We start from the raw sequence: 14,811 nt of genomic DNA, 5'->3' as shown, positions 1-14,811 counted from the left end.
GGCCCATAGGGTATCACAGAGAGACTCTAGAACATTCCAGCTGGTTCTAGTGACCTGAGGCTAGCCTATAAAAGGCCAGGGACAGGGAAGCCATTTTGTAGAGTCCAGTGAGCTGTTGTGATAACTGGTCAGGAAAGGAGTGAGGCGATCTTGTGGGGAGGATAGCGCACTGAGAAAGTGGAGGTAGACTACTGAGCCGGCGGCCTCTTCAAGTGTCGTGCCCCCTACTCCTCGACCAAGCCCTGTTGTGTGGGGACTGACCCCTACCCCTGACGCTATAAAAGTGTTCCAAGCCTATCCCTGGTATGCGGTGGAAAGCTGACATATGTGGCATCACTTCATAAGAGCAAATGTGATTGAGGATCCACTCACTGCGACAGAGGCACTGTGAAGCCGTGGAGGAGTTCCCTGGCGGTAGCGTGACCAACAGCTGTGGGAGCGCGTGCCTGTCGTGGGTGAAGCCCATTGGATTTGTGAGGAAAGATCTAGCGGGTAAAGCACAGCGGAGGCGAGTGACCTCTCCAGCTGTCATCACCGCGTCGGAAGGGGAGGAGAAGCAGACGGAGGCCGGCTGTGGGAGGAGTCCGGCAATCCTGCCGAGCGGGCGAGGAGAATCCCCCGGAAGAAAAAGACGGAGGCCGGCTGTGGGCGGAGACCTGACTTCCTCGGAGGCAGCGAAGGAAGAACCCTGGGAGGGCTGGGTGCTGGCCTGAGGAACGGTGAAGCCAACGCGGTACCAGCGCGGTAAGCTCACATCTTGGAAACCAAGCGGAGGCAAACCGTTGGCAGTGGAGCCTTCCCCGGTTCAGGGAACTGCACGAGCCCAGCCGAAGGACAGGCAACCAGGACCTATCATCGACAGTAAGGAGGGCCATCAGTGGGGCGGGAGAAGGAAGCGGAATCCGGACCTCTGCCCCATCTTGACTCGCATTACCCTCAGGTGCCTAGCTACTGTAGGGCCAACACCTCCTGAGTACCGCTAAGCAGAGGGAGGCTCTTACGAGTGGGAGAGAGAGGGAACTTGTCCCAGTAACTGAATCTGTACCAGGCAGGAAATCAGGGCTAATCAAGAGACCTAAAAGGTGGTGAACAGAGTGGGGTAAAGGAATTCTAGTGCCTTTATTCAACCAATGCGGGAAGGGGGGGGTTCAGAGTGACCCTGAGCTTTTTAGAATCCTAAGAAAGTGCCTCATAGAAGTGTAACTGCTGTTGGGACAAGACAGAGTGTCCCTTACTGTATAACCCAATGAGGGATCTTGGTCAGGGGTACATTGAGGGGAATGAGTCTGTCGCTATTATGAGCCTCATGCCGTAGATGATTACTCTGTTGTAATGCAGATATTCCTGTTCTTTTAAGCTAAGTTGCTGAAGAGAAAGCAGGGTTTAATTGTCAAAGAGGGTATCCTGCTGAAAATAGCAACCCTGATATTCTAACCGTAAGGAAATGGTATATATACTGTTGAGCTGCATCCCTTTTATCCATTCTACAAAGTGTTGTCCTTTGATTGTCTATGTATTGGAACGCTACATGCTAAAGATCAGAGAACTTATTTTTATAAAGCAGCTCGTATTTTTCTAAGACTGGTGTGGTGTCTTTCTTTTTGAGTGGATGGACGTTGTGTTACTGAAGGGTGTGACACAAACTTTACACATGTACCTTTGGGATAGGCCTTCCTACTCTGTGCCAAGCTACCCTATGTAGACTGGTAACCCCAGGTCCAACAGAGCTGATCCAGGAAAAGGGGAAAAAGGGGGTCGGTCGGTCATAACCTGCATAACCGGTGGCCAGGAGAGGGAGGGGGAGGGGGGGTGCCAAGTGAAAAGGGGGGGGCAAGGGAGGGGGACGGTGCAAAGGCAAGCAAACATCAATAGTGCCAGAAGAGCAGGATATAAATCAGCGCTCTGTGGAGGAACAGAATGTAATTCAGAAGACATATATATTGCCAAGGCTAAATCGGGAAGCTCTTCTGGCACTATTGATGTTTGCTTGCCTTTTTGGTAAGTGCTCACAGCCTTACTGTTTCATTATTCGCACGCCCTAACACTGCCATTTCTAGTTCAGTGTACTCCTTCTCCTGTGCACCGTCCCCCTCCCTCACCCCCCCCTTTCCCTCGGCACCCCCTCTCCACCTCCCTCTCCTGGCCACCGGATATCCAGGTTATGACCGACCGACCCCCTTTTTTCCCCTTTTCCTAGATCAGCTCCATAAGATAGATCATATTCCCTAGAAGCTGCCACGGATCCCCATCGTGGACTCCGCCCTTCGATTCAGACAGGTAGTCATTTTGTCCCTGCTAGTCCACTTTTAATTGGCTTATGGGTTCTGAACTTTACTGATTTAATGTTTCTTTTTCTTTTTCTTTTCCTTCCCTCTTCCCCCCTTCCACTCACCTTCCCTCCCCCTTTTTATCTTCTCCTTCTGAATCTATAGAACACAAGTTTTAATCTATGTAACCATTGTCCTGATGATGACCTCGAGTTATAGAGGTTGAAACGCCGTCGACCCTGCCACGCCATTTGCAGCTTCTATTGGCCAGTTACAACTAATGAAATGTTTATCTGTATTTGTAAATATTTGTCTTGACCTTCACTTATCTGCACTTGCGCCGCTTCACGTTGTTCATAATCACATGTGTCACTGCGCTGTTCACTCACTTATACACTGCCAGTACACGTCTGGTCGTTTTGGTCACTGCAATTTAGTTGTATTTTTGTGTCTCTATATGTAAATAATAACTTTTGCATTATCCTTTGGTCTCCCTTGTCCTTTTTCGCTGTGCTTTTGGTTCCCCCCCCTGCTGAATTGCCCTCTAACGTGACATTCCTGTTGAGATATTGTTTCTGCTACAAATATTACACGGCCGCAACTGGGTTAACGGGTTACTCCTGATTGTTGATTGTTCTCATCTCCTGGCGGGACATTGTGGGGCAGAAAAAACATCCCAGTTAATACTTCAGAATTTCTATTGGCCAGGAATCCATGCCCAAATGAAGAAGTACTGCCAGGAGTGCCCAATATGCCAAAAAAAGAACCCCTACATCCCTCCGAAGGTCCCGCTGTACCCTCTCCCCATTATTAGTAAGCCTTTTGATCGTATTGGGATGGACCTCATAGGGCCTCTTCCTAAATCCACTAGGGGTTATCAATATGTCCTTGTCATAGTGGACTACTCAACCCGGTATCCGGAAGCCCTGCCTCTGCACTCTGTTACCTCCACCACTATAGCACAATGACTGATTGAGGTCTTTTCCCGAATGGGATTTCCCAGGGAGATCATTACTGACCAGGGGACCCCTTTGTGTCCGGTTTAATGAGACAGGTCTGTAAACAGCTAGACATAAAACATATCAAAACATCAGTCTATCACCCCCAGAGTGATGGTCTTGTCGAACGTTATAATGGTCATCTTAAACTTACCCTCAAAAAGATGTTAACGGGGTACGGGAAGAATTGGGCCCAACTTCTCCCTTTAGCCCTATTCGTTCTCTGGAGCCAGGTACAAAGTAGCCTTGGGGTCTCCCCCTTTGAATTCCTCTTCGGGAGAAAACCCCGCACACTACTTGAAATAACTTAGGGAAGTTTTGAAACCGATGGGGTCCAAGAAGCAAGTTGCTTATTGAATTATACCAACCAGATAAAAACCCGGTTACACAAACTCAGAACACTGGCCTACGACACCTTAGAGAAAGCCCAAGACAAACAGAAGTACTTTTATGATAAAGGAAAAAAATTGAGAGAATTGAATACTGGGGATTGGGCTTTAGTTGTATTGCCTTCTTCTACACATAAAATGAAGAAGGAGTGGCAGGGTCCTTTCCAAATTAAAAAGAAAATTTGGGGAAACTACATATGCCCTAGCCCTCCCGAATTCTAAGACACAGATGTACCACATCAATCTTCTAAAAAAATGGTTGGGTCCCCTCCCTAAAGATACACATAACATCTCTACTATGGAGGACGTTCCACATACTGTTGATGCTACGGTCATCAATTCTGAACTGACTGAAAGACAAAACAAGGAAGTATACTCACTCCTCCTTTCCTTTAAGAATATATTTTCAGACCAGCCGGGAAGAACATCCCTGACCATGCATTCCATCCCTACCGAAGAAGGAAAAATAGTCAAGAAAAAACCATATAGAGTCCCAGAAGCCCGTTGGGTTGCCCTTCAAAAGGAGGTGTCCCAGATGTCGAAAATGGGTGTCTAGTGCCCTCCCACAGCAACTGGTGTTCCCCTATAGTACTAGTACCGAAGCCTGATGGTAGCATCCGGTTCTGTATTGACTTTAGAGCCGTGAACCAGATATCCAAGCAGGATGGATATCCCCTTCCCAGGGTTGATGAGGTAATAGAACGCCTTGGTGAGGCTAGTTATATCTCCACAATCGACTTCCCCAAAGGCTATTGCAGTGGCGGTTTCTCCGTGGGGGCGTTTGGGCGCCGCCCCCCCTGCTTTCTTGCCGTGCGAGAAGGCAGAACAAATGCTAGTTATCATATTATATAACTACCATTGTTTCTGTTTCTGCCTTCTCGCAAGGCAGGAAAGGAGAACTTCCTTGTTTACAGTACTCGAGGGCAGGGGGAGTGGCTTGGGGGAGTGGCTTGCCCACTGTTGCTAATACTGGCTGTTTGGGCAGCCTGAGGCCGCCCAAACAGACAGTATTTACAACAGTGGGAAAGCCACTCCCCCAAGCCACTCCCCCTGCCCTCGAGTAACTCTCCCTTTTCTCTCTGTATGCTGCAGCAGCAGCATACAGAGAGAAAATGACGTAGGTGGGGCAGCCGGCCGCACCAATGAAAAACGCGGCATTGGAGGGGGAGGCTGCCTGCTGCGCCGCCTTCCTGATGACGTGCTTCAGGACAGGACTTGAAAGCGAGGACGGCGGGAATCGGGACGGCCGACGGAGTCTCTGGACAGTAAGTAAGTTTATACTATTCTGTTCCCAAATTAATTTCAAACTTTTTTTGCCACTTTGAATGTAATTGAATAGCATTTTTTTCCCCATTTCCTGCCTTATTTTCTATCGCTTGGCGTTGCTGAAATGAAAAAAAAGCACGTGATACTGTGCAAAAACCCATTCTTTATTTATTTGCTGCCTTTCTTATTTGAAGTGGAACACTGCGGGCTTCTCGTCTCAGTCGCTTCTTGTTGACCCGTGGGAAAACTAGAGGCTGAGTTTGAGTTCGTTAGGAACATGTTATTTTTTAACTGCTAAAACACTATGGCCTCTGCCTTTTCCTGTGTATTTCCCTACCTGTGGTTAGCCAGGCCGGACGCGTGTGCTTGGAATACATCGGATCCTATTTGGTGGAAATGAGCTAAAGAATGAAAAAAAATTGTATTTTGCTGTTCATCATTTTTTATTTTCGTTTTTCATGTACGCATTAGGCCCATCTTCTACCAGCAGAGCATTGCTAGACAGTAGACTGAGATATCATTTTCAGGTGCACTCTGCCACTCTGTCAACAGTACGGCACGGGTGCAAAGGCAGTGGATTCCATCTTTGAAATGTGCTTAAGCCCCATGGAAAGGGGACGGCGCCAGCGTAAATTTAGAGCCCGTGTGATCTGTTTTACAGAAGCAGCAAAACAAGCATCTGCCCCAAACACGACCCCTGCCTGCCCTTTAGCATTCAGAGACACCGGAGGCCCAGGCGGGGGCGCTAGGATATACCTGTCCTTTAAATACTGACCCCAGCCTGCCCTGTAAAGACCGACCAAGCCCCATCCTAGTAATACAGATCCGAGCCAGCCCTGTAGCAATTAGAGACAACATGCAGCACAGGTGGGATCTATATAGGATACATCTGTAGTATAAATACCGACCCCCAACCTGTCTTGTATATACTGACCCCAGCCTGTCCTGTAATGATCAGAGAAAACCTGCGGCAAAGGGAAATACTTGCCCTTTAAATACCAGCCACAGCCTGTCCTGTAAACACCAAACCCGGTCCTACCTCCGAAACATGCGTGAATAATTCCAAATGTGCAGGGATGCTGAAATATGCAGAAATATCTTCAAATTTTGCTAGCATCACACAAGATGCAGGGTACTTGACAGGTGTGTAACAGTCAATGAAGACAGGGGTCGACAGTGGCTCTAAGAGCCTGTACACCAACCGAGTCTTAAAACATATTTGGCAAGCAAAGTGTGCACAGCAGAAATGCCTGCAAAACCTTTTACTTTTGGATATTTTATTATCAAAATTGTACTTCAAAATGCACCATTTTAACCTATTTTTTATATATAATTCTCGAGGGGAGACCCCCTCACCCCCCATAAACACCCCTCAGGTCAGTCACATTTGTTCAGGCAAAGTCATACCCCCATTTTACGCCCCACTACTTTCAAACTTCACCAGCCGCCACTGGGCTATTGGCATATACCCCTGAACCCAGACGACCAGGAAAAAACTGCTTTTGCCACCCATGATGGTCTTTATCATTTCACTGTCTTACCCTTTGGGTTACACGGGGCCCCGGCCAGTTTTCAGCGGCTGATGGATTCACTCTTAGCACCCCATCTATAGTATTCATCAGCCTACTTAGATGATATAATTGTATATAGCAAGTCATGGGAGGAACACCTAACCCATCTCAAGGCAATCCTTTCTGCACTTCAAACAGCTGACCTCCACATAAATGCCAGGAAATCCAAATTTGCTTTTCAAAACGTGAGGTATCTGGGCTACCTTCTAGGAGAGGGAGTGATAGAACCACAGGCAGAAAAAGTACGAGCAACACAAGATACGCCTTTTCCCACGACAAAACGCGAACTTAGAGACTTCTTAGGGCTAGTGGGATACTATCGGAGATTTATTCCCCAATTTTCAGAAGTCGCAGCCCCTCTCACCGACATACTTAAAAAAGGGACATCTCCAAGCCACCTCCGATCTCCCTCAACCCTTGAAAGACGGGCCTTTCAAGATCTCAAAACAGCCCTAACAACCTCTCCTGTATTAGTTACACCTGACTTCAATAAACCATTCATTCTTCAAACAGATGCGTCAGGCATAGGCGTCGGAGCAGTTCTATCACAAGAAGATCAAGTAGGTAATGAAAGACATGTCCTTTTCATCAGTAGGAAGTTATTTCCAAGAGAGAAAGTTTATCCCACTATAGAGAAGGAATGTCTGGCGGTTAAGTGGGGAATTGAGAAACTACGTTATTACCTTGAGGGTAGATCCTTTATACTATATATTGACCATGCCCCTTTAACTTGGCTCCAAAAGAACAAAGGTTGTGATGATCGCGTTCTTCGATGGTTCTTGGCTCTCCAACCATTTTAGTTCGAGGTCCGCCACCGTAAAGGTGCTGAACAAGGGAACGCTGACTATCTGTCCCATTACCCTCTTTCCCCCAATTGGGGAAATCCTAGGAGGGGATGTGTCAGGAGGTCTTCGGAGATCGGGACTCGTCCGACCGGAATATTGATGTACCACCACTTCCTACACAGGGTGTAAGCGTCCCCTTTAAGGAAAGCGTAGAAGGGCCAGAGGAGAAGTGTCTTGAGGCGACGTCAGCATGAGCCACCCTATCACTGAACGAGCCGGATCTTAAGGCGGAAGACGTCAAATACACGGTGGCGCTTGCCGGGATTCCAGCATGGAGACCAGAGAACCTGTCGAAGACGCCAGGAGAGATGGAAGGGAGCCGCCGCCCGGTGGAAAGGTCCGAAGAGTTTGCGAAGGTGCCGACCGACCCGAAGACTACAGGACACCAGATACGCCACGCGACGTCCCGCCACACTCCAGGAGCGTGGCTGGCGTAGGTACGTCGCCGCATACGGGGGTTTGTGTTTTCATGGGGAGGGAATGAATAAAGGGTGGAGGGTGGTCACCGGTTGTTCTTTCACATGGTGGTGGAGCGCGGTGCGTCCCCTGTTACAGTACTGAAGAAAGTTCCCCCATATTGATCCTTGGCTTTCATTTTTCTTTCTAGCAACGCGGATTCCCCGGAGAGAGAAGGAAGCCCCAGTAACCCATGTGAACTCCCACAACGAGGACAAGAAAACCAGCGAGGACTCTAAGAACAGCTTATTTTACTATCGATTACCTATTTTGTTTCTCTGACACAATAAAAATAAAAAGCAAAGCCCCACTATCCGGTAGTCCTGCCATATTCTTTATAAAGGACAAACTTAGAGTGTGTCATACCCCTCCCCCAGATCTATCAGGACAGAGTGTTATGTGTATGTGTTTGTGGGTGTGTGTCCCATCGGCCCCAATTCCTCCAATACTTACAGGCTGCCCCTGAGTGCCACAACTTCTTTTCAGGGGTAGAAAGTGCTATATAGATACAAATTTCTAAGGAAATTATAGAAAAGGTGGAATATTTCTGCATGTTTCAACACATTCCGAGCTACTACGCCTTTTTCTCCAAAAGCGGACTTGTGTTAAACTGAGTGCCGCAAAAAGAAACCAGTGTTAATTAAGGCAGTTAAGTCCAGGCAGGTAGACCAACTAAAATTGGCCAGGAGTGAGTACAAACAGGAAATAGCATCAGCAAAAAAGGACTGGGAAGAACAATACTGGGAAGCACTGAAAGAGGCAAGTTTAGGGAGGGTGCGGGACGTTTCTAGAGTATCATTAGAGAGAAAACAGGCCAGACGGAACCCTAATAACTTGCAATGTATCAGCCCAAAGGTGGTTTGACCACTTCTCGAAGCTGCATTCATGTTCCCAGAATGTCTCACTGCAGCACAATGTGCTAAACCACCCAGGAATTATGGAGGATTCCAACATTGACCCCTTCACACAAAAGGAGGTAGAAAGGGCAATTGACTATATTGTTCCCCGCAAAGCTGCAGGGCCTGATGGCATCCCAGGAGATCTTATCCGTTTTGACCGGCCGAAATGGGCAAAGATCATTACTATGTTAATTAACGCTATGGTAAATGGTGCATAGGTCCCTGAGTCGTGGAAAGGGGCAGAGGTCATCCCTATTTTTAAAAAGGGGGATAGGGACGACCCTGCCAACTACCGACCAATAAGTCTACTGGACTCCTCACAGAAAGTAGTAGGAAAGGTGATCCTTCAGAGAATACAACAATGGATAGATGAGATCAGAGTCCTTTCTGATTACCAGTCAGGTTTCCGATCAGGAACAGGGACCATAGAGCAGGCATTTCGTCTGTTACTCATTTATTGGAAAGTGGTCGTCCTGGGCGGGAGCAGTCTTTATTTCGCGTTTATAGATCTAAAGACTGCCTTCGACCTGGTCCCTAGGGAGCGCCTGTGGGGAGTTCTTTTGGAAATGGGGATCCCCCGGTATATTCTTCTGCTACTAGTGAGGATGCACAAAGGCAACTTCGCGCAGGTAAGGTGGGGCCAGCAGGGGCAAAAGACTGGCAGAATTCCGGTGAACAGGGGCGTCCGCCAGGGATGTGTTTTGGCTCCCACCCTGTTCTCTTTATATGTGAACGGGGTGGTGCAGCACCTACTGCAAATCCCATCTGATGCACCATCCCTGGCGGGCGAAAAAATTCCAACTCTTCTGTTTGCCGACGACACTCTGCTCATCTCTATGTCCCCTGTTGGCCTGCAGACTCTCCTAGATATTTTCCAAGCATTCTGCACCTTGCGAGGCCTGGTGATAAACACAGATAAAACCAAATATTTGATAATAAATCATCCAAAAAAACATATTAGGGCCCCTGTCCTGAACCATGCCCAACTGGAGAGGGTTACAGTTTTTGATTATCTCGGCATTCGCATCTCTGACAACATGCATTGGACATCCCACCTACAGAAAATGCTACTATGTCACAAAAGAGTAGGGGGGACTTTCCTTCGAGAACAGCGTTGCGCAACATCTAAGCCTATTGCCCCTGTGGTAGCCATATACAAGGCTAAGGGAGTGACCTCTGCTCTGTATGGCGCAGAGTTATGGGGATTGGGCAACGTGGACTTGTTGACGAGATCGGAAAATAAGTTCTTTAAGGACTTAATGGCGCTCCCCCAGAGCACGCCTATGATCCCCCTGCTCATGGATTTGGGTTGCCATGCGATATCCGACCTTGCCAAACTTCGACCACTTTTACTATGGGCTCGGTTGTGGCGCGTCCCGGAGTTAACCAAGTAGGCAGAGGGCTTGTCAGAGGTCATGTCCATGGTTGGTTGGCACGAAATCAGCTGGCTCAAGCACGTCAAAACACTCTTATGTGACTTGGGCCTTAAGGACGCCTGGGCAACTAAATCTGCCCCCCCCAAAAGTAGTATTAAAGAGAATCTACTGGAATTGGGTAGCGCCCAAACAACGTTCCGACCCTAACCTAGGCAGACTTACTGAAAGCTTTATCGGGATTAAAGATGTAGCACTTTGTGAACCCTATTTGGATACCATCCAGAAACCTCTTGATCGGGCATTGTACTTTAAATTCAGGGTTGGTACTTTACCCATCTGTGAGTTTACCGCTCGATGGGCGCCTCCCCGCCAGACCCCACCAAATTGCCCATTTTGTACTACGAAGGCAGAATCAATGGCCCATGTTTTGTTTGCATGCCCACTGTATCGATTACCAAGGAGGTGTTGGCTTAAGCTTCTCTGTAAAGAACTAGGAACAAGGCAACACTCTGTGGCACTTTGTGACACTCGTACACTCTATGCTTGCGGTATCGCAAAGTTTTTAAGTTGTGCTTGGTCCATCAGATCTCAAAGGCTTAAGGTTACCATTTAATTTAGCTTTTAAAATACTGTGATAATGAACTGAATCCTTGTGTCTCATGTAATTGATTTTATGTAAAGATTGCAGGATGGATTATGTGTATTTTATAATTGTTTAGAATTCTGCAATGGTCACTAAGGATGTTTTATCAAACTGTTTTTAAGCTTATGGAATATTGTGTTGTATTTATGCTTTTAAGATATGTTTTTTATCGAAATAAAGCACTTTGAACTGAACTGAACTGATTCTAATATCTTTTTGTAACAAATATCTAACTGCTTTTTGATGTGTTTAATTTTGCACTAGAGAGTCAATTTTTATTCTTCATGGTTGAAAACATGCTGTCTCTTTTAAAATGAAAGAGCTTCCCCACCAAGGATTTAAGTGGTTTGTGGCAATGGTGATGATGTGACTATGTATTATATGTAAGGCTCCCTGTTTTCCGTTTTTTACAGAGTTTTACAGATAAATAGAGACAGAAAAAAATGTGTTTTGTGTCTGCGTTTTTTTTTCCGAAGTGGATAAATAGAGAAAATTGTGCTTCTTTTAAGTTGCTCTCCGTGATATCTTTCAAGAATTGTAGCCCATCAGCTGATCAGATGGACAGCATGGGAAATTAAAAAACAGGATGAAATTTCTTTAAATAATGGCATTTGTATACATTTGTGATATAATGCTAATAATTAGCGGCTGTATTGTTACGTAATATTTGGCAGCTTAAATAGCGAAATCACGACAGACATCAAAGTATGACTGTATCACTTAAATACATATGGAAATGTACAGTTTTACAACTTCATTTATACACAAACCACAAAATACATATAGATAAATAAAGATAAACTGTCCCAAAAATAAACATGGGTAAATACAGACGGAAATGTTAAAAAACATAAATACCTTAAAAGCGGGAGCACTAATTATAAGGAAGAAAGTTTCTCCTGCTGTACATGTTAAGGATATTGCAAGACAGAGTTTCATAACCGTATGAGGGAACATACCCTTCGGCATCGTTCCGCTGAATGGTTATTATGCTCCTCGGTGACTTGCAATATCCTAATAATATATGAAAGGGAGTAATTTATCACCTATAAAACCCTGCTGGCCCACGGTAATACTATAACATTCTGCAGTCGGGATCTTATTTGTAATTCATACAAGCTGTATAATAATTCCCTTAAACTATTTGACACTTTTAAACTCACATAAGCCATAATTGCTATGGGTCATGCCCATCACCCAGTCCGCAGCAGTAAATAACTCATTACCAATGGAACAGGTGTTGAATAGCTAAAGAGATCTTCCACATACTGCTGGTCAATAGAGGAATTTAATTTAGTCCACCACTGCAGATCTTTCCACCATTTCTCCCTCTATCCTATGCCTGTTCAGGACCATAAAATGTCAACAAAATATTTCAGAATGGACAATGCAGTTCAGTGGCCAGCTAAGTGGAGTGTAATCCAAAGAAATACCATAAGGGACCTGCAGAGCCGCTCAAAGCTGCAAGATTACTGAAAACCACGAACTGCATCCTCTCTCCCACACTTTGCCATCCATCACATTGTTAAGCACCGTGCTCCAATACTGGATAACCACACATCCGTGGTCATCAGATACAACATGGAAACACTTCACACACAGCATCACAACAAATACTAGATACTTCCAACCACACAAATACTACATACTTCCAACCACACAAATACTACATACTTCCAACCACACAAATACTACATACTTCCAACCACACAAATACTACATACTTCCAACCACACAACAAATACTACATACTTCCAACCACACAACAAATACTACATACTTCCAACTACACAACAAATGCTCGATACTTCCAACCACACAACAAATACTACATACTTCCAGTCACACAACAAATACTACATACTTCCAACTACACAACAAATGCTAAATACTTCCAACCACACAACAAATACTACATACTTCCAACTACACAACAAATGCTAAATACTTCCAACCACACAACAAATACTACATACTTCCAACCACACAACAAATACTACATACTTCCAACCACAAAACAAATACTACATACTTCCAACCACACAAATACTACATACTTCCAACCACACAAATATTACATACTTCCAACCACACAACAAATGCTAGATACTTCCAACCGCACAACAAATACTACATACTTCCAACCATACCACAAATACTACATACTTCCAACCACACAAATACTACATACTTCCAACCACACAAATATTACATACTTCCAACCACACAACAAATGCTAGATACTTCCAACCGCACAACAAATACTACATACTTCCAACCATACTACAAATACTACATACTTCCAACCACAAAACAAATACTACATACTTCCAACCACACAACAAATACTACATACGTCCAACCACAAAACAAATACTACATACTTCCAACCACACAAATACTACATACTTCCAACCACACACCTTGCCTGTTGGAGTGTCCTACCCATGTAGGCAAGCGCTCCGGAGTCCCAATTGGCTGTAGTAACTGCAATATAAGTTTAGCAAAACACAACTAAGAGTAAATTATAGCGGTTTAGAGACGTAAAGACCCAAGTGATATAGTGCAAAACCGAACAAAGCAGTGCAAAAAACTAAGGGGCATATTATCAAGGACAAGCGATACATTATCGCCGCTTTTATCGGCAGGAAACTGCCGATAAAGCAGCGATAATGGCCTTGATAATATACTCTATTAATTCCAATCGAAGCCCATGTTAGATGTGTTCACATCTAACATGGGCTTCGATTGGAATTCGTAGAGCATATTATCAAGGCCATTATCGCCGCTTTGTCGGCAGTTTCCTGCCGATAAAAGCGACGATAATGTATCGCCTGTCTTTGATAATATGCCCCTAAATATTTACTAATAAACGGGTGCAAAAACGTACGTCACGGTCGGTGCTACAACGAGTATTACATTTACACAACTCTTTCCTGCAAAGAAAGGGGAAAGCAACAAAAAACCCTTTTGTGATACCTCATCCCGTTACTTAACCTCTAGCATGTTCCCACTGAACTGCGACTTACAATGTCATAAATGGACAAATATGCGACCTCTTACCTGACAAACATAATAACGCCCACTTTGGAGATGTCGTCCTGAATCAGCCTCCAGGACTCCCGGAGAAGGCGCAGCTCCTCTTGAGACAGGGTCAGCACCGGGTCTGGGGGCGCCCCCTCCTCCTGCACTGAAGACGCGCCCCACCCAAAGCCCAATTCCGAAAGCACACACCCCATTACCTCCGGGACAGAGCCGACCCGGACTCTCGGTACCCCGGCTCTGGCTGGCAGCTTCTTTGGGTGTCTCTGGGGCTGCAAGAAACTCTTCTGCGCACAGTGATGCTTGGCTCGCGGGTGGCGTCTTTAGGAGCGCTAACGCCAGAGGCAACGCCTTCCTTCACATCTAGATTCCTTTTAATGTATTTCTATCTATCGGAGTCACTTTATCTCTCCTGCTGTAGGAATCGCCCCGCTGTATGTCACACACCTGCTCCGGTGCTTCCTGGAAGAAGCACGGCTCGAGCGAGCTGTGTGGAGGCAGCAGCCCCTCGCCCCTCCCTTACGCCCGACTCTCCAGCTGAGCTGAAGGAAAGAAGATATTTACAAGAGCACAGTGGAGGCTGTGATACTTTCCATTAATTTGAGAGTGGGACTGAAATTTAACCCTCAAGTGCCTGCAGACACAGCATCTCTGCCCATATCCTGGCTTTCTCACTGTACTGTGAGGAATTGGGTTATACCTTTGGGTATGGAAAAGAGGCACCCCTTCCAACTCAATAGACCAACTCTGGTTAGGTCAAAACAGTTCTGAGAGAATACCTCTCAAACCTAGCAGGCAGTCCCGAAGAAGTGCCTGCTACGTTCAAGCAGTAACAACAATTTCAAAGTAAAAAAATAAACAAGTAAAATTCCTGTTATGTTGTGCCATACACCTTTTATGTGATACACCTTTAACTGTGTTCATTCCATATCCACGTTCCTTAGAACACTGTATTGCTTATGTATTCCAATGTATGTCAGTTGATCTTGACTGCTATCCTGTAGGTTCAAGTATATTTAATCCAGACAAGAGCAGGTACGCAGCCTGAGAGGATAACAG

The 14,811-nt window shown here is 45.8% G+C and overlaps 1 protein-coding gene across 1 annotated transcript in view; it reads right to left on the bottom strand.

Moving 5' to 3' along the window:
* Positions 1 to 13,949, bottom strand: part of LOC147689875 (neuroglobin-1-like) — a 179,878-nt gene extending 165,929 nt beyond the window's left edge. The window contains exon 1 of the mRNA XM_086936606.1: positions 13,774 to 13,949. Coding sequence (XP_086792732.1) covers positions 13,774 to 13,949 — 176 coding nt within the window. The remainder of the gene's footprint in view (positions 1 to 13,773) is intronic.
* Between the last annotated feature and the right edge of the window lie 862 nt (positions 13,950 to 14,811).

This window comes from Lissotriton vulgaris, chromosome 9 (genome assembly GCF_964263255.1).
Source record: "Lissotriton vulgaris chromosome 9, aLisVul1.2, whole genome shotgun sequence".
NCBI classification, from domain to species: Eukaryota; Metazoa; Chordata; class Amphibia; order Caudata; family Salamandridae; genus Lissotriton; species Lissotriton vulgaris.
The sequence above is the reverse complement of the archived record's forward strand: the minus strand, read 5'-3'. Positions and strand labels throughout refer to the sequence as shown.